The 26,586-nt window shown below is 38.0% G+C and overlaps 1 protein-coding gene across 1 annotated transcript in view; it reads left to right on the forward strand.

Moving 5' to 3' along the window:
- The window catches only part of SLF1 (SMC5-SMC6 complex localization factor 1), a 60,322-nt gene that overhangs the window by 22,688 nt on the left and 11,048 nt on the right, over positions 1–26,586 (forward strand). The window contains exons 12-14 of the mRNA XM_052644084.1: positions 6,688–6,819; positions 7,437–7,602; positions 23,011–23,158. Coding sequence (XP_052500044.1) covers positions 6,688–6,819; positions 7,437–7,602; positions 23,011–23,158 — 446 coding nt within the window. The remainder of the gene's footprint in view (positions 1–6,687; positions 6,820–7,436; positions 7,603–23,010; positions 23,159–26,586) is intronic.

Here is a 26,586-nt window from a genome sequence, read left to right on the forward strand (position 1 = left end):
AATAAATTTGAACTTTGTTGTAAAAAGTAAGAAAATTAATTTATTGGATATGAACATTATCAAATTTTGGTCATTATCAGTATAAACATTTGTAACTGTGTACAGTATCTGTTTTAGTGTTTCTCTTATATTTTTTCAGCTAGGAGTTTGAATTTTGAAACTGAACTTAATGTTTCCTAAATATGTCATCTTTTCCATGCCTCTGCACATGCTGTCATCTGCCTGAATCCTTCCTTTGTCTTACATATGTTAATCTTTTCAGAAATCGATCTATTTCTGCTGGTTTCTCTCAGAGCTAATCGATTTTTCCATTTTTTCTGATAGCTGTCTGTATCTGATAGCCCTCCTTTGTCTGGGAAGTACTTTGTTTTTATCCAAATGTTTGATTTTAGCAGGAGTTCATAGTAGTAAGAGAAAGGTTACTTGACTAGCCAGGCAAAGGCTAGATGCTTGGTTACTTCTTTGAGATCATAAGGATTTACCTACCCTCTTGGTTGTATTATATTTAACGCAAGCTAATTGGCTAGCTAGCATGCATTTATTTATTCTTTAAAAAAAAAAAAGTTATTGAGTAGTTACTGGAAACCAGGCACTGTGCTATGTTTCAAGGCGTAAAAAGATAAAATCATAATTCCTGTACCTTTTTTCTTAGCTTCTGCACTTTTGAAGATATGAGCACAATTCTAACAAAGTACTGTCTCAGCACAGGTGTAGGAAGTGAGGATATATGGTTTACTTATTTGCCATTCTTCCTAATTTTCAACTCTGTTTCTTCCTTCGTTGTCATCACATTTATTTAAAAGCCTTCATTGCTTTTATGTAAACTGTTGCACTGCCAACCTTGTTGATCTTGATTCTACTTTTTTCCTTTTATCTTCCAAAGTACCCCAGTATAGTCTTTCCATAGTGGTTTTATCATTTCCCAGATAAAAGTCCTTCATTAAGACATACATCACCTATAGAAAACATTTAAAATTCCTTCGCAAAACATGTAAGACCCTCCATAATTTAGCCCTGTGTGTGTCTTCATTCTTACCTTCATCTTTTTCCCAAGTGTACCCAGTGACTGAACACTTTTTCATTTCTTTTTTAAAAATTTTATATATGTATGTATTTTTGACCATGCTGGGTCTTTGTTGCTGCCTGGGCTTTTCTCGAGTTGCACCAAGCAGGGGCTCCTCTTGTCGTGGAGCATGGACTTCGGGGCATGCAGGCTTTGGTAGTTGTGGCTCCTGGACTCTTCTAGATCACAGGCTCTCTAGTTGTGGCTCACATGCTTAGTTGCTCCATGGCATGCCGGATCGTCCCCAAATAAGGGATTGAACCCATGTCTCCTGCATTGGCAGGCGGATTCTTTATCACCACACCACCAGGGAAGCCCCTTTTTCATTTCTTGACCTTTTGCTCTTAGATTTTCTCTGCCTTCTATAAACCTATATTCCTGCCACCCAGTAAATACCTGACCAGTCCTAATTATCCTTAGAGTGCAGATCAAATGCCACTTCCTATTGCTTGCCCTTATCTGAAGTTTCTTATTTAAATCAGCCTCTGGCTTTTTTTTTTGTTTTTAATTCTATATTGTTGTAATATTAGTTTGTAACATTATGTAAGTTGCATCAGTTCAGTTCAGTCGCTCAGTCGTGTCCGACTCTTTGTGACCCCGTGAATCGCAGCACGCCAGGCCTCCCTGTCCATCACCAGCTCCCGGAGTTCACCCAGACCGACGTCCATCGAGTCAGTGATGCCATCCAGCCATCTCATCCTCTGTCGTCCCCTTCTCCTCCTGCCCCCAATCCCTCCCAGCATCAGAGCCTTTTCCAATGAGTCAACTCTTCACATGAGGTGGCCAAAGTACTGGAGTTTCAGCTTTAGCATCATTCCTTCCAAAGAAATCCCAGGGCTGATCTCCTTCAGAATGGACTGGCTGGATCTCCTTGCAGTCCAAGGGACTCTCAAGAGTCTTCTCCATCACCACAGTTCAAAAGCATCAATTCTTCGGCTCTCAGCTTTCTTCACAGTCCAACTCTCACATCCATACATGACCACAGGAAAAACCATAGCCTTGACGAGACGGACCTTAGTTGACAAAGTAATGTCTCTGCTTTTGAATATGCTATCTAGGTTGGTCATAACTTTTCTTCCAAGGAGTAAGTGTCTTTTAATTTCATGGCTGCAGTGATTTTGGAGCCCCCAAAAATAAAGTCTGACACTGTTTCCACTGTTTCCCCATCTATTTGCCATGAAGTGATGGGACCGGATGGCATGATCTTTGTTTTCTGAATGTTGAGCTTTAAGCCAGCTTTTTCACTCTCCTCTTTCACTTTCATCAGGAGGCTTTTTAGTTCCTCTTCACTTTCTGCCATAAGGGTGGTGTCATCTGCCTATCTGAGGTTATTGATACTTCTCCCGGCAACCTTGATTCCAGCTTGTGTAAGTTGCATATGAACATTATATTTCTGCTTTTGTGTACCTGCAGTATCCTCACCACAAAAACTGAGTTTTCTTCTGTTACTGTACAGTTGATCTCCTTCTCTCCACCCACCCCCAACCCTTTCCCCTCTGGTAACCGCTACTCTGTTTCTATCTGTGTGCCTGTTTAGGTTTGGTCTAATTTGCTCATTTATTTTGATCATTTGTTTTTTATATTCCACAATCATAGGGTATATGTCTTTCTCTGACTTGTTTCACTTAATAGCTCAAAGGCTATCCATGTTGTCACAAATGGCAAGATTTTTCTTTTCTGAGTAGTAGTCTATTATGTGTGTGTGTGTGTTAATGTGTGTTATCTCGTTATTCATTTGTTGATGGGCTCTTAAGGTTATTTCCATATTTTGGCTAGTGTAAAATATTGTTGCAATAAACAAAGGGTGTGTATATCTTTTCGAATTAGTGTTTTCATATTCTTTGTATAAATGCCCAGAAGTCAGATGAAAGAAAGTGAAGTTGCTCAGTCGTGTCTGACTCTTTGCAACCCCATGGACTGTAGCCTACCAGGCTCCTCCCTCTATGGGATTCTCCAGGCAAAAGTACTGGAGTGGGTTGCCATTTCCTTCTCCAGGGGATCTTCCTGACCCAGGGATCGAACCTGGGTCTCCTGAATTCCAGGCAGACGCTTTAACCTCTGAGTCACTAGGGAAGCCCCAGAAGTGGGATAGCTGGATCTTAATGGTAGTTCTATTCTTAATTTTCTTCTTAATATATATATTATATTCAAGTACAGGTGACTTGCAGTGTCTCAGGTGCACAGCAAGGTACTTCACTTACACATAGTGGTGGTGGTGTTCCATCACTCAGTCGTGTCCAACTCTTTGCGACCCCATGGACTGCAGCACAGCAGGCTGCCCTGTCCATCACCATCTCCTGGAATTTGCACAAACTCATGTCCATTGAGTTGATGATGCTTTCCAACCATCTCATCCTCTGTCGTCCCTTTCTCCTCCTGCCTTCAATCTTTCCCAGCATCAGGGTCTTTTCCAGTGAGTTGGCTCTTCACATCAGGTAGCCAAAGTATTGGAGCTTTAGCTTCAACAACAGTCCCTCCAATGAATATTCAGGGTTGATTTCCCTTAGGATTGACTGGTTTGATTTCCTTGCTGTCCAAGGGACTCTCAAGAATCTTCTCCAACACCACAGTTCAAAACCATCAATTCTTTGGCGCTTAGCCTTCTTTATGGTCTAGCTCTAACATCCATACATGGCTGTTGGAAAAACATAGCTTTGACTAGGTAGACCTTTGTTGGCAAACTGATGTGTTGGCTGTTTAATACTCTGTCTAGCTTTTCATAGCTTTTCTTCCAGGGAGCAAGTGTCTTTTAATTGCATGGTTGTGGTTACTATCCACAGTGATTTTGAGCCCAAGAAAATAAAGTCTGTCACTGTTTCTTTTTCTGTCACTTTTCCCATCTATTTGCCATGAAGTAATGGGACTGGATACCATGATCTTAGTTTTTGAATGTTGAGTTTTAAGCCAGCTTTGTCACTCTCTTCTTTCACCTTCATCAAGAGGCTCCTTAATTCCTCTTCACTTTCTGCCATAAGGGTGGTGTTATCTGCATATCTGAGGTTATTGGTATTTCTCCTAGCAATCTTGATTCCAGCTTGTGCTTCATCCAGCCCGGCATTTCACATGATGTACTCTTCATATAAGTTAAATAAACAGGGTGAATATACAGCTTTGATGTACTCCTTTTCCAATTTGGAACCAGTCTGTTGTTCCATGTCCAGTTCTAACTGTTGCTTCTTGACCTGCATACAGATTTCTTAGGAGGCAGGTAAGGTTGTCTGGTATTCCCGTCTCTTGTTAAGAATTTTCCACAGTTTGTTGTGATCCACGGAGTCAAAGGCTTTAGCATAGTCAATGAAGCAGAAATAGCTGTTTTTCAGGAATTCCCTTGCTTTTTCTGTGATGCAGCAGATGTTAGCAATTTGATCTCTGGTTCCTCTCCCTTTTTTAAGTCCATGTTGTATATTTGGAATTTCTCAGTTTATGTACTACTGAAGCCTAGATTGAAGGATTTTTGAGCATTAACTTGCTAACATGTGAAATGAGTGCAGTTATTTGGTAGTTCAAACATTCTTTGGCATTCCGCATCTAAAAGAAGTTATCCATATACACATACATTATTTTTGAGATTATTTTCCATTATAGTTTATTATAAGATGTTGATTATAGTTCCCTGGGCTATCTAGTAAACCTTCGTTGCTTATTGCATATCTATTTTTTATTAGAAATATAGTATTCCTACTAAGTCAAACAAGTGAAATCAAAATTTCAAATTTTTTAGCCAGGGAAAAATTCAGAAGTTTGCTAAAATATATATATATTATATTATACATACTTTATATATATATATGTATACAGAGACTTTTCTACTACACTTGATAAATTCTTGAGAAAGTGTCAAAAAAGAAGAGACAGACAAATTGGAAAACATAAACTAAATGAAATGGAAGCCCTGGATATGAAATAGAAGTGAAACAAACTAGATGAAAGTAAACAATCCTCATATAATCCAGTTGTTTTTAAACATGGCTGCTCATTAGAAACATATCTGGAGCTCTGGAGGAAAAAAGCAATACCTGGGGATTTGTACTTTTCAAAAAATTCCAAGATTATTCTGATATGGATCTGGATTTTAAAAAGTGATTACAGGTTTTTCTATTAAATGATAGTTTTGGTGATATAGAATTCTATTATTTTCTGTTGACCAATCATAAATACAGTAGTATTAAGTCAGTGTAATAGTTATGTAATCACAGTAGTAAATGATGTTTATCAGTTTTCACAATCAATAGGCAAAAAATAAGATAGTTACAGCTGCATGCCATAATAGAAACATGATTAGCCTTGAGGGATCTCCATACTGATTTACATTCCCTCCAACAGTGTATGTAAGCAACCTCTGAATTTCAGAAGAGTAGATGCTCAGTGTTAAAACATCTCTCTCCTCAGTGCTTATATCTGGAACATAATAAATGCTTAATAAGATTTGAATGAATTAATTGATGCTACTGAAAATGGATTTCAGACAGCTTAAAAGTAGACTTTTTAATAAACAGATACCAGATCTAATTACGAAATAATTGAGTCTGTTGGGAGTCTAGCGGAAGGTGCCTAGGAAAGTGGTGGGAATGTAAATGAGCTGGATGATATTAGTCTACTTCTGAGTGTATTTTTGAAATATTTCATAATATATGTTTATATAAGAAGAAAAAAGATAATATTGTATCTGTCTCTGGCAGTTTTCAGGTAGAGTTAAATAACTATGGTCAAGGAGGACCTTTTAGACTAGATTGGAGTATCAAATGGTTTATTAAATTTAATAGCTGTTAAGGGCCCACCTACTCTGTTAGTGTGGTATTCTAAAGGAGATGGAAAGAATGGAGACAGAGGTACAGAGGTGCAAGTACACTGTTGGTATAATAATGAAGTTGGAAGAAAATTGTAATAAATATTGTTGCCTGAACTCTTAGTCCTAGAGTTCTGGTTTATCTTGGTTCTCTTTTTAAAAATACTGTAGAACTGTGCTTCCAACTCTGAAGCCACTAGCCACATGTGACTATATTTAAATTTAATTAAGATTAAATAAAATTTCAACACCTCAGTTCTACACAAGCCACATTTCAAATGTTCAGTGGAACATATCCATCATCACAGAAAGTTCTGTTGGGTAGAACTGCTGCAGAAGATGGAAAGAAAATAAATACTGAATTTTTAAAACTAAACAAATAGCTCTAAATAACCTTCATTTTACTAAATAATGAATAAGAAAATAATCCTGAGTAAGAGGAGGATTATGGAGAATATTATAAATTGAGTGTAGCTAATTGAGAATGTGGCTGATCGTCTGAATCAATGAATTAATGAAATTCACAGCTCTTTTGTTTTTCAGTGAAATAAAGAATACAAAGGGAGACTGCCAGCTGGTGGTTAAACATTACAGTCATTGTAAAATAGGGAAATTAGATCTCTGCTGTTGAAAAATTAACTGCATGGGATATTTGACAGGGTCTAATATTTAAAGGAAGAAAATATATTATTAATAAAATTTTGCTTAATTTGCTTTACATTTTGTGGGAGCAAACTTTATTAAAATTTCAATGATTTTCTGAAAAGCGAAATAATTTGCTCACAAATTACTCAGTGAGTTGTTACATGTTATAGATTGTTGGGTTCATGTTTTCCAGGTCTTGCCTTTTCAATGAAAGTTTTTGTCATCAAATTTCAGAAAATATTATTGGCTCTAAGGTACTCCACCTAACACTGCTTAAATTTTTCTTTAATTTGATTGAAAGTGAGGTCCAACATCTGAGTCAAAAGTAAGTTTTAATCACCAAAAATATATATCTTTTCTATATGTTGTTTTATGTGCCATTTTTCTAATTATTTACATATACATTTCTTTAAAAACCACCTTGTTTTCTAGTTTAAAGCAGATTTATGTTTAAAATATACGTCTAGATTCAGTCCTTCAGTAGCGGTAAAGGTTTATATTTTATGTTTCCTTAGTTCACATTTTTATTTTTCACTGACTTACACATTTGGATAAAGATTGTTTTTATTTTTCAGAATCTGTATACTTTTGAATTCTTTAGTAATTGAAAGCCTAAGTAAAAAGCTATACCAGGTTTTAACACTGGCTATAATATCTGTAAGCTTTGCACATGCTCTAAAACCTGCAGTTACATTAATGTGTACTCATTGGAGATTATGTTGAAATGGGGCCATTTAAAAAATTTTCTCCTGAATTTTAACTCGATATTATGATCCTTATATATGATGATTTTTCTATATTTAGAAATTGCTAGAATTTTTTGTTTTATGGCAAGATATTATGCCTAATAACTGTGATGATCAATTTAGCAGCTCTTACACCTAGTAACTGTAATAGTTAAATTGGCATAAAGATAATGCTTTTCATTTGTCTTTTTATTAGGTTGTATGACTGGTCAGATTCTCAGAGTCTGAAAATAAAAGGAAAGGCAGTTCCTCTTGAAATCTTTTGGTCAGGAAATGAGACCTCTGGGCTTTTGACCAAACCTGTAAATATGCTTTTGGAGTGGACTGTATATTCTCACAAGGAAAAATGCAAGTCTAATGATGTAAGTAGGATTAATTTACAAATGAACATTGGCCTTTGGAAAAAAGTACTTCTTTGACATATGCATCTTTTTTCTTCCCTTTATATTTTGACTTACTTGGAAAAAAATAATATGTACCCAAATATATCATTGTTTTCTATTTTGTTTATCTAATTTTAAAGTAAAAGATTCTTGGTGGCTGGTTTCATCATTCCTAATTTGGTGGTAGTGCCATATTCACATTTGAAGAATTACTTGGATATTACTGCTAAGAAATCTACAGTTATTATCATTCTAGATTTTAGATTTTTAGATATTTCAATTTTTAAGGAACTTTTGATTTTAAAAATTGAGCAAATCCATACAACTTTTTCATGAGCTACTAATAAGAAGTTCTGATTGTTTTTAAAACCAGCTTTCTGGATGTTAAGAGTTATTTTGTGAACCATTTCTTCATAAATAGGTTTTGCTTATCATTTGAAATTTAGCATAAAGTGCTGTTAGTACATTTATCTGAAGGGTAACTGGGAAAATTGAATGCAGAAAATACGTAAAGTGCATAGCAACATTCTGCTCCATGTTTTAGGTGCATAATGTTAGTCATTTTTCTTTTCAAAATGATCTTTTGGGGACTTCATTGTAAACTTTTCTGTATTATATCATTATTTCAATTCATTTTTTAAAATCCCTTTCTTTTACTTTCTCTTCTGTCTTCTTGAATGTTTACATCTTACGTTTTTTAGTCTTTATTTCTAGTAGGTATACTTAATATAAATGTCCTTTTGAGTACAACTTGAGATTGCTCCTTCAAGTTTTGATCCTTTAATGTAGGGTGCTCTTACTGATTATTTCAAAGTGTTTTTTATTGTCAATTATGAATTCCCCTTTGATCAAAGAAATATTTCTAAAGAGTGTTTTAAAACTTCTAAATGGATGGCTTTTTGTTGTTAGTGCGTTTTGTCTGTGCTTTCATTATTAATATCTAATAGTAACTTAAAGCTTAAAAATAAGCTCTATATGATTTCTGCTTTCTGAAATTAACCCAACTTTCATTTTGACATCATATAAGATTCAGTTCAGTTCAGTTCAATCACTCAGTTGTGTCCGACCCTTTGTGACCCCATGAATTGCAGCACACCAGGCCTCCCTGTCCATCACCAACCCCTGGAGTTCACTCAGACTCCTGTGCATCGAGTTGGTGATGCCATCCAGCCATCTCATCCTTGGTCGTCCCCTTCTCCTCCTGCCCCCAGTGCCTCCCAGCATCAGGGTCTTCTCCAGTGAGTCAACTCTTTGCATGAGGTGGCCAAAGTATTGGAGTTTCAGCTTTAGCATCATTCCTTCCAAAGAAATCCCAGGGCTGATCTCCTTCAGAATGGACTGGTTGGATCTCCTTGCAGTCCAAGGGACTCTCAAGAGTCTTCTCCAATACCACAGTTCAAAAGCATCAATTCTTCGGTGCTCAGCTTTCTTCACAGTCCAGCTCTCACATCCATACATGACCACAGGAAAAACCATAGCCTTGACGAGACGGACCTTAGTCGACAAAGTAATGTCTCTGCTTTTGAATATGCTATCTAGGTTGGTCATAACTTTCCTTCCAAGGAGTAAGCGTCTTTTAGTTTCATGGCTGCAATCACAATCTGCAGTGATTTTTGGTACCCCAAAAAATAAAGCCTGACACAGTTTCCTCTCTTTCCCCACTGATTTCCCATGAAGTGATGGGACCAGATGCCATGATCTTAGTTTTCTAAATGTTAATTAGAGGCCAAAATGTGTCTTCTCCGTTATTCTACATCTTTCCCTAACACCCGTTAGCTCAAGCTTAAATGTTTTAATCAACTTTTAAGACTCCCTCAGGAGTTTGTTCTTTTTTTCTTTTTTTAATAGTTCATGCTTTATATATAGTAATGCCTTCTTGTTACTCATGAATGATATATAATCATAGCTGATGGTTAGGTAGTAGTTTCTTTGGGGATAGTAAACCAGGTAGATGGAGTGGAGATCTCTGGTATTTAAGTTCAGTTTAGTTCAGTCACTCAGTCGTGTCCAACTCCTTGCGACCCCATGGACTACAGCATGCCCGGCCTCCCTGTCCATCACCAACTCCAAGAGTTTACTCATACTCATGTCCATCATGTCAGAGATGCCATCCAGACATTTCATCCTCTTGTCATCTGTCCCCTTCTCCTTCCACCTTCAATCTCTCCCAGCATCAAGGTCTTTTCCAAGGAGTCAGTTCTTTGCATCAGATGGCCAAAGTATTGGAGCTTCAGCATCAGTCCTTCCAGTGAATATTCAGGACTGATTTTCTTTAGGATGGACTGGTTGGATCTCCTTGCTATCCAAGGGACTCTCAAGAGTCTTCTTCAACACAACAGTTCAAAAGCATCAATTCTTCGGCACTCAGCTTTCTTTATAATTCACTTCTCACATCCATACATGACTACTGGAAAAACCATAGCCTTGACTAGATGGACCTTTGTTGGTAAAGTAATGTCTCTGCTTTTAAATATGCTGTCTAGATTGGTCACGGCTTTTCTTCCAAGGAGCAAGCATCTTTTAATTTCATGGCTGCAATCACCATCTGCAGTGATTTTGGAGCCCGAAAAAATAAAGTCTCTTACTTTATTGTTTCCCCATCTATTTCCCATGAAGTGATGGGACTGGATGCCATAATTTTAGTTTTCTGATTGTTAAGTTTAAGCCAACTTTTTCACTCTCCTCTTTCACTTTCATCAAGAGGCTTTTTAGTTCCTCTTCATTTTCTTCCAGAAGGATGGTGTCATCTGCGTATCTGAGGTTATTGATATTTATTCCAGCAATCTTGATTCCAGCTTGTTTTTCATCCAGCCTGGCATTTTACATGATGTACACTGCGTATGACTTAAATAAACAGGGTGACAATATACAGCCTTGACATACTCCTTTCCCGATTTGGAACCAGTCCTTTTTTCCATGTCTGATTCTAATTGTTGCTTCTTGACCTGCATACAGATTTCTCAGGAGGCAGGTGAGGTGGTCTGATATTCCCATCTCTTTAAGAATTTTCCACAGTTTGTTGGGATCCACAGAGTCAAAGGCTTTGCAGCCATAAATAAAGTCTCTTCTAGCTTAAGAAAAATTCTTATATAGTTCCTCTTCTAATTAATTTTTCCTGATCCATTTTCTCTCTTTTGCTTTTTAAGTTCCAGTTGAACACATGTTACACCTCTTCTTTGTATCCTCTGTGTTTTTACCCTCTTGTATATATTTTCCATTTTTTTCTACACTCAGTGTGTTTTGGATAGCATTTTCATCCAATTTCTAGTACACTAGTCTGGAAGAAGCACAAGCTGGAATCAGCATTGCCGGGACAAATATCAATAACCTCAGATATGCAGATGACACCACCCTTATGGCAGAAAGAGAGGAAAACTAAAGAGCCTTTTGATGAAAGTGAAAGAGGACAGTGAAAAGTTGGCTTAAAGTTCAACATTCAGAAAACATAGATCATGGCATCTGGTGCCATCACTTCATGGGAAATAGATGGGGAAACAGTGGAAACTGTTTCAGACTTTATTTTTTTGGGCTCCTAAATCACTGCAGATGGTGACTGCAGCCATGAAATTAAAAAGACGCTTTCTCCTTGGAAGGAAAGTTATGACCAACCTAGATAGCATATTCAAAAGCAGTGACATTACTTTGCCAACAAAGGTCTGTCTAGTCAAGGCTATGGTTTTTCCTATGGTCATGTATGTATGTGAGAGTTGGACTGTGAAGAAAGCTGAACACTGAAGACTTGATGCTTTTGAGCTGTGGTGTTGGAGAAGACTCTTGAGAGTCCCTTGGACTGCAAGATTGCCGGGAGAAATATCAATAATGTCAGATATGCAGATGACACCCCCCTTACGGCAGAAAGTGATGGGGAACTAAAAAGCCTTTTGATGAAAGTGAAAGGGGAGAGTGAAAAAGTTGACTTCAAGCTCAACATTCAGAAAACGAAGATCATGGCATCTGGTCCCATCACCTCATGGGAAATAGATGGGGAAACAGTGGAAACAGTGTCAGACTATTTTTGGTGGCTCCAAAATCACTGCAGCCATGAAATTAAAAGACACTTACTCCTTTTAAGAAAAGTTATGACCAACCTAGATAGCATATTCAAAAGCAGAAACATTACTTTGCCGACTAAGGTCCGTCTAGTCAAGGCTATGGTTTTTCCTGTGGTCATGTATGGATGTGAGAGTTGGATTGTGAAGAAGGCTGAGCGCCGAAGAATTGATGCTTTTGAAATGTGGTATTGGAGAAGACTCTTGAGAGTCCCTTGGACTACAAGGAAATCCAACCAGTCCATTATGAAGATTAGTTCTGGGTGTTCATTTGAAGGACTGATGCTAAAGCTGAAACTCCAGTACTTTGGCCACCTCATGTGAAGAGTTGACTCATTGGAAAAGGCTCTGATGCTGGGAGGGATTGGGGGCAGGAGGAGAAGGGGACGACAGAGAATGAGATGGCTGGATGCCATCACCGAGTGGATGGACATGAGTTTGAGTGAACTCTGGGAGTTGGTGATGGACAGGGAGGCCTGGCGTGCTGCGACTCATGGCGTCCCAAAGAGTCGAACACGCCTCAGCGACTGAACTGAACTGAACAAGATAAACATGGCAATTGCATTTTTAAGTTTTGTACTTTTTCCAATTTTAGACTTTTTAACTTCCAAATTACTATGGTATATGTTTATGGTTTCTGGTTCCCTACAAAGTTTTCAAGGTTTTCTTTTTTCTTTGAACATGGTTATAATAGTTATTTCACAGTCTATGTCTGATTATTCCATATTTGACATTTTTGTGAGTCTGTTTCTATTTCTTGTTTCTGCTGTTTTATTGTCTTTTATATTCTCTTGCAAACTAGGTATGCTTGACGGTTTGATGTAAATGGCATGTAAAAAATTACTTTGTAGAAACAGTTCATGGCAAAGACACTGACTATTTTCTTGTAGGGAGAATTTTTGTTGCTGGTTTTAAGGGTTCCTGCATAGTCTGTGTGAAGCACAAGGCTACAGATAAAGGTAGTTTTGCTTCTGCTTCGTGCTTACTTTCAGATTGCAGCCCTGCAGGGTGCCAGCATATTGGGCATTAGGCCTTGGGCCATGACTTTTATACTCTCTTCTCTCCTAGGCTCCAAAACCATACTTCTGTGTGTCAGCTCTTTCTCTGGGGTCAGCAGATGGCCTTAGGGCAAAGTCAGCTAGCTTTGAGGCATCACTTGGTTTTTACCTTCTCCTGGATCCTGGCTGAGCAGTTTCTCTTAACTTTACAGAAGATGTTTTACATATTCAACATTTTAAGTTTTCTTTTGTAAGACAGTTTATCTGAATTATGGTAGGCCTCCATTATCAGAAACAGAAGCCCTTATTGATTTTTAAAGATTCTAATTAGGGAGTTTCTGATGCATTCTTTAAAGAAAAAATTCTTTTCATGGTTTTTGTTTGCTTTTCCAATTTGAATTAAAAAGGGAGGATTGTTTCTGGGTATAACTACACTTCTAAGCTGAAAATGATAAAATCCTGATTAATTATCATTGCCTTTGTTTTCTACTGATTAGACAATAGAATCATTAAGTATAGAAAATATTTTCTTATTTATGCAGAAATGCATAAATAAGAAAAAAACATTTCCCTTTTATCCATTATATAAATGAAAATTTCATTTATAATTGAAAACAATAATAAAAGTGATGTTTCCACAATTTTCCTAAATCACCAAAGGACTCCCACAGTTAAGAATTTACTCAGCAAATACTAATGTAAATAGTAACGAATTTATACATATTTAACCTGAAGATTTTTGTTCAGATTTATAAGTAAATTAAATATATCTGCAAAGCAGTGTACAAGAAATTGTAGCATCAGTTGTAGTATGAGAACTGGTTTTGAGCTTTGCAAATTAATATTTAACATTTGTATTGCTTAACTTCATATAAGCTGGGTTTTTTTTATTGTGGTACTTTATGTGTTAGAATTCATTATTGTACTTAATTAAATCTTTTTGGCAGTTTCCAATTTCATGAATTCCATGCATGTTCACAGGCATCATTTTCTGTACTGTAAAGCATTTGTATCTTGATTTGCTTAGTTGAAGCATTCAATTTAAGTCATTAGCTAAACAGAAGTCCTCAGTTTATGCTAATATTGTTTTGTCATAATGTCAGTCAGAAAGTATTGCAGAGTGACACAGTGGCAATGGATTTCATTGTCATAATCTCAGAAAGCTTGGGCTTTCCTTGGCAGAGCAGAGGTGGGATGTGTCAAGGTTATAGAGGAGGTACACATTTTACTAAGCTTAGTGGTTAGTCCTGCTTCTCTTTGTGATGTCCTTAAATGCTGTTTAATTATAACCATATAGTTACTGGTAGAAATGGAAACTAGTTTGTATTTAAAAATAAAGAAATTGAGGTTGAAGAGTATAAATAACTTATTCAAGATGTCACTGCTTCTTAGGGCAAAACCTTGACTAGCAGCCAATACTTTCTCTCATTTCACTTGCCACTGTTCAAAATAGGAAGAGGCACAGTATATAGTTAATATTTGCCTCTTTCTGCCAGAGGTACTAGAGGAGCAGTTTGTCATCTGTTGCTGTGGGATATTGTAGAAAGCCCTAATCCGGGAGTCAGAAGGCCAACATTCAGATTTGTTCTGCATATTATACACTGGTCAATTTTGGGGAGATTGCCAAGTTTATAACCTGGAGATCACTTGCACTGGTAGATAATAGAGAACTGTATTGACAGAATGTCTTCTAAAAGACTTGGACGTATTAGAAGGGAGTACCAAGGTAAATCTGTCACATCTGTGAGTTAAATTTTTGATTTCTTTAAATCTTAGGTTATTTGTGCTGTACTCTTTCAGCTTTAGTAAACATTTCAGTATTCCAAGAAAGCTTTTCTTGTTTTATGAATTTTTTTTTTTGCCTTTCTCCCTCTAACCTACCCCAAAGCGTATCTATTCTCTGTGCTAGAAATAGCATTGTTCGCTTACAGTGAGCATAATCCATAGCACAGTGGCCTATGGTTATAGTGAGCGTCATGGTTAAGAAAATAGTGTAAAAGGATCCAAGAACCTGATTTGAAAGTATATTTTTCTATGAAAATTTTCTGTGATGGATATGTGATAGCTGTTTTAGCCATTGATACACAAATAGAATAACTTTGGCACGAATTTTTCCCACCATGGTAAAGGAACCACAGTCTTTCCTTGAAAATACTGCAAGATGGGCCGATCTCGATTTTTTTTTTTTTAATTTTTCTTTTTAAGATTTATTTTGTTTTTGGAAGCGCTGAATCTTTGTCGTGAGGGCTTTCTCTAGTTGAGGCTAGCGGGGGCTACTCTGTAGTTTCGGTACGTGGGCTTCTCATTGCAGTGGCTTCTCTTGTTTCTGAGCAGGAACTCGAGGGCGTGTAAGCTTCAATAGTTGTGGCTCCTGGCACTAGAGCACAGGCTCTACATTTGTGATGCATGGGCTTAGTTGCTCCGAGGCATGTGGTGTCCTTCTGGACCAGGGATCCGACTGGTGTCCCCTGCACTGCAAGGAGGACTCTTCATCACTGGACCCCCAGGGGAGCCCTGTCTCTGTTGAATAACAATAATTTGAAGGTGAATTGAATAGTAAGCAATACTGATACTCATCTGTGGTGTCAGGCACACGTGTACATTTATTTGCATAAGGAAAGTCTCAGCTGGTTGGTTTTGTGTTATTTTCACGTGACGGAGTGCTGGATTATGGTGGTGTTGTTGTTCAGTTGCTAAGACATGTCTGACTCTTTGCAACCCCATGGAATGTAGTATGCCACGTTTCCCTGTCCTTCATTATCTCCCAGGGTTTGCTCAGACTCATGTCAATTGAGTTGATGATGCCATCCAACCCTCCCATCCTCTGTTGCCCCCGTTTTCTCCAACCCTCAATCTTCTCCAGCATCAGAGACTTTTCCAATGAGTCGACTCTTCCCATCAGGTGATCAAAGTATTGGAGCTTCAGCTTCTGCATCAGTTCTTCCAGTGAATATTTAGGGTTGATTTCCTTCAGGATTGATGGGTTTGATATCCTTGCTGACTAAGGGACTCGCAAGAGTCTTCTCCAGCACCACAGTTCAAAAGCATCAATTCTTCAGTGCTCATCCTTCTTTATGGTCCAACTCTCACATCCATACATAACTACTAGAAAAGCCAGAGTTTTAACTATATGGACCTTTGTCACCAAAGTGAGTCTGCTTTTCAGTATGCTGTCTAGGTTTCTCATAGCTTTTCTTCCAAAGAGCAAGCATCTTTTAATGTCATCGCTGTAGTCACCATCTGCAATGATTTTGGAGCCCAAGAAAATAAAGTTTCCATTTTATCCCCATCTATTTGACAGGAAAAAGCAAGAGAGTTCCGGAAAAACATCTGTTTCTGCTTTTTTGACTATGTATAATGAATTTATACATATTTAACCTGAAGATTTTTGTTCAGATTTATAAGTAAATTAAATATATCTGCAAAGCAGTGTACAAGAAATTGTTGACTGTGTGGATCACAATAAACTGTGGAAAATTCTCAAAGAGATAGGAATACCAGACCACCTGACCTGCCTCTTGAGAAACCTATATGCAGGTCAGGAAGCAACAGTTAGAACTGAACATGGAACAACAGACTGTTTCCAAATAGGAAAAGGAGTCCGGCAAGGCTGTATATTGTCACCCTGCTTATTTAACTTCCATGCAGAGTACATCATGAGAAATGCTGGGCTGGAAGAAGCACAAGCTGGAATCAAGATTGCCCGGAGAAATATCAATAACCTTAGATATGCAGATGACACCACCCTTGTGGCAGAAAGAGAAGAGGAGCTAAAAAGCCTCTTGATGAAAGTGAAAGAGGAGAGTGAATGAGTTGGCTTAAAGTTCAACATTCAGAAAACGAAGATCATGGCATCCGGTTCCATCACTTCATGGGAAATAGATGGGGAAACAGTGGAAATAGTGTCAGACTTTATTTTTTTGGGCCCCAAAATCACTGCAGATGGTGACTGCAGCCATGAAATTAAAAGACACTCCTTGGAAGGAAAGTTATAACCAAACTACATAGCATATTCAAAAGCAGAGACATTACTTTCCTGACTAAGGTCTGTCTAGTCAAGGCTATGGTTTTTCCAGTAGTCATGTATGGATGTGAGAGTTGGACTGTGAAGAAAGCTGAGTGCCGAAGAATTGCTGCTTTTGAACTGTGGTATTGGAGAAGACTCTTGAGAGCCCCTTGGACTGCAAGGAGATCCAACCAGTCCATTCTGAAGGAGATCAGCCCTGGGATTTCTTTGGAAGGAATGATGCTAAAGCTGAAACTCCAGTACTTTGGCCACCTCATGCAAAGAGCTGACTCATTGGAAAAGACTCTGGTGCTGGGAGGGATTGGGGGCAGGAGAAGAAGGGGACAACAGAGGATGAGATGGCTGGATGGCATCACTGACTCGATGGACGTGGGTCTGGGTGAACTCTGGGAGTTGGTGATGGACAGGGAGGCCTGGTGTGCTGCGATTCATGGGGTCGCAAAGAGTTGGACACGACTGAGTGACTGAACTGAACCGATTTGTCAGGAAGTGATGGGACCACATGCCATGATGTTCGTCTTTTGAATGCCGAGTTTTAAGCCAGCTTTGTCACTCTCCTCTTTCACATTCTTCAAGAGGCTCTTTAGTTCCTCTTTGCTTTTTTCTACCAAGGTGATGTCATCTCATTTTTGAGGTCATTGATATTTCTCCTGGCAATCTTGATTACAGCTTGAGCTTCAAGCTTCATCTAGTCCAGCATTTCTCATGATGTACTCTGCATATAAGTTAAATGAGCAAGGTGACAATGTATAGCTTTGATATACTCCTTTCCTAATTTTCAACCAGTCTGTGTTCCATGTCTGGTTCTAACTGTTGCTTTTTGACCTGCATACAGATTTCTCAGGAGGCATGTAAGGTAGTTTGATATTCCCATCTCTATTAGAATTTTTCACAGTTTGTTGTGAATTTCCCTTGCTTTTTCTGTGATCCAACAGGTGTTGGAAATTTGATCTCTGCTTCCTCTGCCTTTTCTATATCCAGCTTGTACATCTGTAAGTTCTCAGTTTATGTACTGCTAAAGCCTGGCTTGGAGAATTTTGAACATTACCTTACTAGCATATGAAATGACAGAAATTGTGCGTTAATTTGAACATTCTTTGCCATTGCCCTTCTTTGGGATTGGAATAAAACTGACCTTTTCTAGTCCTGCGGCCACTGATGAGTTTTCCAAATTTGCTGGCATATTAAGTGTAACACTTTAACAGCATCATCTTTCAGGATTTGAAATAGCTCAACTGGAATTCCATCACCTCCACTAACTTTGTTCGTAGTAATGCTTCCTAAGGCCCACTTCACTGCACATTCCAGGATGTCTGACTGTAGGTAAGTGACCACACCATTGTGGTTGTCCAGGTCATTAAAATCCTTTTTATATAGTTCTTCTATGTATTCTTACCACCTCTTCTTAACATCTTTGGCTTCTCTTAGGTCCATATCATTTCTGTCCTTTATTGAGCCCATCGTTGCATGAAATGTTCCCTTGGTATTTCTAATTTTCTTGAAGAGATCTCTAGTCTTTCCCATTCTATTCTTTTCCTCTATTACTTTGCACTGATCACTGTGGAAGGCTTTCTTATCTCTCCTTGCTGTTCTTTGGAACTCTGCATTCAAATGGGTATATCTTTCCTTTTCTCCTTTGCCTTTTCCTTCTCTTCTTTTCTTAGCTATTTGTAAGGCCTCCTCAGACAACCATTTTGCTTTTTTGCATTTCTTTTTCTTGGGTATGGTCTTCATCACTGCCTCCTGTACAGTGTCACGAACCTCTGTCCACAGTTCTTCAAGCACTCTTTCTTTCAGATCTAATACCCTGAATCTGTTTGTCACTTCCACTGTATAATCATAAGGGGTTTGATTTAGTTCATACCATAATGGTCTGGTGGTTTTCCCTACTTTATTCAATTTCAGTCTGAATTTGGCAATAAGGAGTTATGGTCTGAGCCACAGTCAGCTCCCATTCTTGTTTTTGCTGACTGCTTAGAGCTTCTCCCATCTTTACCTGCAGAGAATATAATCAGTCTGGTTTTGGTATTGACCATCTGGTGGTGTCCATGTGTAGAGTCATCCCTTGTGTTGTTGGAAGAGGGTGTTTACTATAACCAGTGCATTCTCTTAGCAAAACTCTGTTAGCCTTTGCCCTGCTTCATTTTGTACTCCAAGGCCAAACTTGCCGGTTTCTCCAGGTATCTCTTGATTTCCTACTTTTGCATTCCAGTCACCTATAATGGAACGGACATCGTTTTTTGGTGTTAGTTCTAGAAGGTCTTGTAGGTCATCATAGAACTAACTGTTCAGCTTCTTTGGCATTAGTAGTTGGGGCATAGACTTGGATTACTATGATGTTGAATGGATTACCTTGAAAACCAACAGAGATCATTCTGTCAGTTTGAGATTGCACCCAAGTACTGCATTTCAGACTCTTGTTGACTCTGAGGGCTACCTCATTTCTTCAAAGGGCTTCTTGCCCATGGTAGTAGATAAAATGGTAATCTTAGTTAAATTCGCCCATTTCAGTCCATTTTAGTTCAATTGCTAAAATGTCGATGTTCACTCTTGCCATCTCCTATTTGACCACTTCCAATTAACCTTGATTCATCGATCTAACATTCCAGGTTCCTATGCGATATTGCTCTTTACAGCATCAGATTTTACTTTGACCACCAGACACATCCACAACCAAGCATTGTTTCCTCTTTGGCTCAAGAGTCTTCATTCCTTCTGGAGCTGTTTCTCTGCTTTTCTCCAGTAGCATATTGGACACCTGCCGACCAGGGGCTTCATCTTTCAGTGTTAGGATTTTGGTTTATATGAAGCTTAATTCTTTGGGCTGACCTCGTCTTTCACATCTGGAGTCTGAGGACCAGGGAGCTGAAGTAACCCTGATTGAAATAGGGGAATACTTTGAAAAATCAAATGGAACAGTCTCATGCTTTCTTCCTGAGTAGTCTCATTGCTAAAAGTCAGATATACGCATATGTTGGAAGGAATATTCTGTGGTATGAATCTAGGCATGATCAGTTTGCTAGTTTAAATAGAGATTTTCATTGTCCCATTTTATGTTCTCTTCATAAATTGAACCATGAGACGTAACATTGCTCAGTGATCATCTACATTTGGGCTTTGCACAGAACAGAGTTGGCTTCCTGCAAAACTCACTGAAGACTGTCTAAGACCCAGTACTTACAAGAGCCATTTAGAGTCAGCTTCAAGGCTTATCACAGTTAGAGTCTGAGGGAGGTGTGGGCACGTCCACGGCCTGGTGGGAACGGCCAGTCCTACTGCTCACTCCCCATGTCACACAACCACAGCTGCAGGGTTTAAACCCAGCTCTCTAATGAAGCAGAAGAAGGAGCCCTGCTCTTGCCCACTCGTGAATCCTGACCTTGCAGAATCAGGGTATGGTCACGGTTCTGTATTTTGGCCCCTGATCATGTCAGAAGAAGGGCAGTGCTTCCCTAATCATGCAGCTTAGAATTCCTTTGGTCTCAATCTTCAGAGTTTGTCCCTCACCTTCTGATGTCCAGCCCTGCCTGAATACCATGTGCTGCCCAACAGCATCATGGTAGGGCAGAAGGGGACCTATGTACCTGCTAAGGATCCTATCTGTGGATTTTCCCTCAATAAACACTTTTTTTTTAGTGGGTCTGATGTATGTGCTGCTTGACCATTTGTCCTTGTTTGTACAGCAACCCCAAAATAGCACTTCAATTCTGAAATCATTTAACTAAAAACTTCTTATGATAGGAATGATGTGGTATATACTCATAAGAACCTTGTCTTTGAGGGCAGGAAAAATAAATCCTGTAGTCACTGAGGGTTCAAAGTCCTAAGTGCTGGATATTTCTGACACTAATCTTATATCAGGTATAATATGGTGGCAGAACATAGCAGTTATAGTCTATTTGGGTATCATAACATTTATTAAAACCTTTTCACATGCTTTCTACCCAACTGTTAATTTAGTGATTTTTTTCATGCATCCAACATGCCTAGACAGCAAATACCAAAACTACAGGAATTTTAACTAGTTTAATGTCATTGTGAAAAAGTGTGTCTGTTTAAATCAGAGGTGTTTAAAAATATCATTTTCACACCTCTTCATCTTCATAGTTTATGGATTAGAAAGATGTTTTTAAACACTAGTGTAAAACATTATTATAAGTAAATTTTGTATGCCTTGTTATATTTCTTATAGTAGTTCAATAATGTTAATATAGAAATGGTAATATAAAGCAATGTTTAAACTTGATATCTGTAAGTTAGATATGGTATTTGATATAAGCTAGTGGAGGTGATGGAATTCCAGTTGAGCTGTTTCAAATCCTGGAAGATGATGCTGTGAAAGTGCTGCACTCAATATGCCAGCAAATTTGGAAAACTCAGCAGTGGCCACAGGACTGGAAAAGGTCAGTTTTCATTCCAATTCCAAAGAAAGGCAATGCCAAAGAATGCTCAAACAACCACATAATTGCACTCATCTCACACGCTAGTAAAGTAATGCTCAAGATTCTCCAAGCCAGGCTTCAGCAATACGTGAACCGTGAACTTCCAGATGTTCAAGCTGGTTTTATAAAAGGCAGAGGAGACTGAGATCAAATTGCCAACATCTGCTGGATCATGGAAAAAGCAAGAGAGTTCCAGAAAAACATCTATTTCTACTTTATTGACTATACCAAAGCCTTTGACTATGTGGATCACAATAAACTGTGGAAAATTCTGAAAGAGATGGGAATACCAGAACACCTGACCTACCTCTTGAGAAACCTATATGCAGGTCAGGAAGCAACAGTTAGAACTGAACATGGAACAACAGACTGGTTCCAAATAGGGAAAGGAGTCCGGCAAGGCTGTATATTGTCACCCTGCTTATTTAACTTCTATGCAGAGTACATCATGAGAAATGCTGGGCTGGAAGAAGCACAAGCTGGAATCAAGATTGCCGGGAGAAATAACAATAACCTCAGATATGCAGATGACACCACCCTTATGGCAGAAAGGAGAAGAGAAGCTAAAAAGCCTGTTGATGAAAGTGAAAGAGGAGAGTGAATGAGTTGGCTTAAAGCTCAACATTCAGAAAATGAAGATCATGGCATCCGGTCCCGTCACTTCATGGGAAATAGATGGGGAAACAGTGGAAACAGTGTCAGACTTTGTTTTGGGAGGCTCCAAAATCACTGCAGATGGTGACTGCAGCCATGCAATTAAAAGACACTTGCTCCTTGGAAGAAGGAAAGTTATGACCAACCTAGATGGCATATTGAGAAGCAGAGATGTTACTTTGCCAACAAAGGTCTATCTAGTCAAGGCAATGGTTTTTCCCATAGTCATGTATGGATGTGAGAGTTGGACTGTGAAGAAAGCTGAGCACTGAAGAATTGATGCTTTTGAACTGTGGTATTGGAGAGGACTCTTGAGAGTCCCTTGGACTGCAAGAAAATCCAACCAGTCCATTCTAAAGGAGATCAGTCCTGGGTGTTCTTTGGAAGGAATGATGCTAAAGCTGAAACTCCAGTATTTTGGCCACCTCATGCGAAGTGTTGACTCATTGGAAAAGACTGATGCTGGGAGGAATTGAGGGCAGGAGGAGAAGGGGACTACAGAGGATGATATGGCGGGATGGCATCACTGACTTGATGGATGTGAGTTTGAGTGAACTCTGGGAGTTGGTGATGGACAGGGAGGACTGGCGTGCTGTGATTCATGGGGTCTCAGAGTCAGACACGACTGAGCGACTGAACTGAATAACTTATATTTAATCAGCCAATTTTTTTTTTTTTTAATAACAAAGTACACTCTTACTGTAGCTTGTATTCATTGTGTTTTTGAAGTCTTTTCCTTTGAAAGGCCATTTAGGGAAATGTAAAGGTTGATTTTATATATAAACAGTAGAGGTGACTAAATTTCTCTCTTTTTTATAGTCATATGTTCTTGTTAACAGAAATCCACAGAAGCCTAATACTTCTTCATTGTTTTAATAGAATTATTGCCCGTCTAAAGCACTGGTTACAATTGGATGAAGTTATTTTAAAAGTTTGTTTCAAGCTATCCATATATGAGAGCTGTAAATGTTATTAACTATTTTGTTGTATAGATATAGATTTAGATGTAAATATAGATCAGGGGAGGAAGGAAGGAAAAAAGGAGATGGAAAGAATGAAAAGAGGGAGTTAATTTGCTTGAGTTCTTGAGAATAACTTTTTAGCATTAGCATGCCCCATTTTTTAAAATAGCAATATTTTGCCTCAGCAAGTATTCAAAATAATAGAAATGATACCTTTCAGTATGTTTTAGTAATATTTTCCTATCTTCATGTTAGGTCTTCAGACATGAACTAGCTTACTTATTGACTGGAATTCTTGGAGCAGCAGCAGATTATTGGATTGTCCTTGGTCTTAGCATGGGCAGAAACGTGGTGCGACACATGTCTGATGACTTCGGAAGCTATGTCTCCCTTTCGTGTGATGGTGAGTATGTCTGTGTTGCATGAGTCTTACTCAAACACATCGTGATTTTATAAAACTTGATATTACAGAATGGAAAATAGTACCTGGAAATAAAGTATTATATATTTGTAGATAATATGAATCATTTTTTCTTAATTCTACAACTAAAAATTTAAACTACCTCATAAAAGTAAATATTTAAACAGATTTAAAATCAATTTATTTTAGATTTACCTTTTTTTTGTTGTTTGGTGTTTTAGAATCTCATGTGGTAAAAACTATTTTTAATACATTTAATACTTCTAATCATTCAACTGGGAAGCATTATCTCTCTGTGATGTTATCTGTGCCATATGAACAGTTTCCTGGTCTCATCCTGCATGAATACTTAACATTATTAAAAATGAAAATCATTAGGTCAGAATACTTCCTGTGGTATAGAAAGCCAGTTGTATTAACTTGAGCTTATATTACTGGTTAAAACATTTCCCCCATGTACATGATACTGTATAGTTTTTCTTATTATAACAAAAAGCTGCCACTGCTTCTTTTCCATTGAGTCTGATGATCTAACGAATTAGCATGGATGAAACAAATAAAAGTAATATGTATGTATAATTTTGTCACTCTTCCTCCTCCCTGTATTATCTGATTTTAAAGTTCCCCCTAAAGTAATAGGAATATTATTTAAGCAATATGATGACAGAACTCATTTTCACGTGCTTACTTTATGTTTTGTATGTATGTGTATTAGTAGGTCAATCATGTGTGACTCTTTACGACACCAGGGACTGTAGCCCACCCTTCTCTGTTCATGGAATTCTCCAGGCAAGAATACTGGAGTGGGTAGCCATTCCCTTTAAAGGGGATCTTCCCAACCCAGGGATTGAACTCTGGACTCGGGCATTGCAGATGAATTCTTTACTGTCTGAGGCACCAGAGAAGCCCATGAAGGTTGTTCCTAGCTCTTTTGGGTCTCCAGAGTTAAGCCAGGCTTCTGTAAGACTTTTTTACATTCTTTTTTATTATTCTTTTTTTTTTTCATATAGTTGACATATAGCATTACCTTAGTTTCAGGTATACTACATTGTTGGACGTTTGTATATGTTAAGAAATGATCACCACTACTATAAATCTAGTAACCATCTGCCCCCATACAAAGCTAGTATAATGTTATCCACACTAGATATGTTCTTACTCTTCAAAGCCAGAGGAGTGCCTTATGATCCGTTTCCTTCCTCTCTCCCTTTCTCTCTTCTTTCCTAAATTTCTAAAATGAACATTTTAAACCAAGTGAACTGTTATAGCTTTCAAATATAAAAGGTGATTTTGATATACGTAAAAATATTTTAGACTGCTAAGTAAGTATTCTCTTTTGTTGCACATGTGTTTCATTGCATCTTAGTTTTATATAAAAGAAAAAGTTCTTGAATATGCTGTCAATCACTTTAATACTTCGAACAGAGATTCTAGAATAGGAATCCAGGCTGTAACTGGGTTCAGGATTTATTCAATGATGCCCTCTGCAAAGAGAGGTCTCTCTTTATACCACTGAAGTTAGAAGATTTTTATCTAAAGCATTTTATCTTCTTTTTTTCTTTCTTTTTCATTGAGCTGAGGGGTGATTACTGTTCCTTTTGTGAAGTAGCTGTCCTTTGTTCCATGACTTTTTAACATTTCTTAGCTCAAATTCAATCTTCCTTCAGAATCCTCTCTTATCATTTCTTTCCCACCATTCCTACTAGGTAGTGTGTGGGGGGGGGGGGGTTGGTTTTTTTTCTTCTTTCCATTTTAGAAACAGAATTCTGGCATTATTTGCTAGCATGGGAACTAAACATTCAGCTAAAAGGATTCTCTGTTTTCATTCCATAATGAAACTTGTTTGAGTTGGAGGATTAGCAGTGCCTTTACAGATTATCAGTATATTTATATGCATTGTTTCCAGTGTGTATTGGTTACCTCTAGGGAGATACAACTTATCTTACAGTTTAACCAAATGCATGAAATAATGAACCTTGTATTAACAGAATTCTGCTGCGTGTTATGAATCAACTTTAATGCTTTCCATACTCATAATCAAATGTCCCTTAACTTTAAAGCAAGCATTGTTACCCACTGTTACTACCAGTTTTCACAAGACAAATTTAAACCTAACATATCTGAGCCAGTAACTGACTTCAGCTGAAATTAAACTTTAATGTTACCATTGTAATCCTGTGAACAGACTGATTACTTTGCTCTCAGTTATGTTTGATCACTAATATTTAAAACTACAAGAGATTAAATTGTATTCCTGTTTGAAGTGTGTGTTTAAGCCTTTCCTTCCCCTTCTCAAAGCACACCCAGTTGGTTTCTTAGGCTTCCAATTAAGCCATAGATAGGCAGTTTTAAAAACATATATATCTAAAAATGGTTTAAATTAATATCTCCTAAATTTTTGTTACTACATGTTGATTTTAAGCCTTTGTCAGGAGAGAAAAGTAAATGATTGATCCTTAAGAGCAGTAGCTTTTCTACAACTAATACGTGAAACTAAATTGTTTATTATAGAGCTTGTAGAATAATACACTTAATCCCTACAAGTGAATCTGGGTATTCTAATAATGTCCTTTTGGTCAATATTTTGATGGAGAATCATTTCCTTGTTCAGTTGCTAAGTCATGTCTAACTCTTTGCCACTCCATAGACTGCAGCACGCCAGGCTTCCCTGTCCTCCGCTATCTCCCGGTGTTTGCTCAAATTCATGTCCATTGAGTCAGTGGTGCTATATAGCCATCTCATCCTCTGCCTCCCCCTTCTTTTGCCTTCAGTCTTTCCCAGCATCAGGGTCTTTTCCAATGAGTCAACTCTGCCCACCAGGTGGCCAAAGTATTGGAGCTTCAGGATTAGTCCTTCTAGTCAATGTTCATGGTTGATCTTTAGAATTGACTGGTTTGATCTCCTTGGTATCCAGGAGACTCTCAAGAGCCTTTTCTAGCACCACAACTCAAAAGCATCAGTTCTTCAGTACTCTGCCTCATTTATGGTCCAACACTCACATCTCTACATGATTACTGGAGAAACCATCGCTTTGACTATATGGGCCTTTTTTGGCAAAATGATGTCTTTGCTTTTTAATACACAATCTAGGTTTGTCACAGCTTTCCTTTCAAGGAGCAAACATGTTTTAATTTCATGATACAGTCAGCATCCACAATGATTTTGGAACCCAAGAAAATAAAGTCTGTCACTGTTTACATTGTTGTACCATCTATTTGCCATGAAGTGATGAGACTGGATGCCATGATCTTAGTTTTCTGAATGTTGAGTTTTAAGCCAACTTTTTACTCTCCTTTTTCACTTTCATCAAGAGGCTCTTTAGTTCTTCACTTTCTGCCATAAGGGTGGTGTCATCTGCATATCTGAGGTTATTGATATTTCTCCCGGCAATCTTGATTCCAGCTTTTGAT

Source organism: Budorcas taxicolor, chromosome 7 (genome assembly GCF_023091745.1).
Source record: "Budorcas taxicolor isolate Tak-1 chromosome 7, Takin1.1, whole genome shotgun sequence".
NCBI classification, from domain to species: domain Eukaryota; kingdom Metazoa; phylum Chordata; class Mammalia; order Artiodactyla; family Bovidae; genus Budorcas; species Budorcas taxicolor.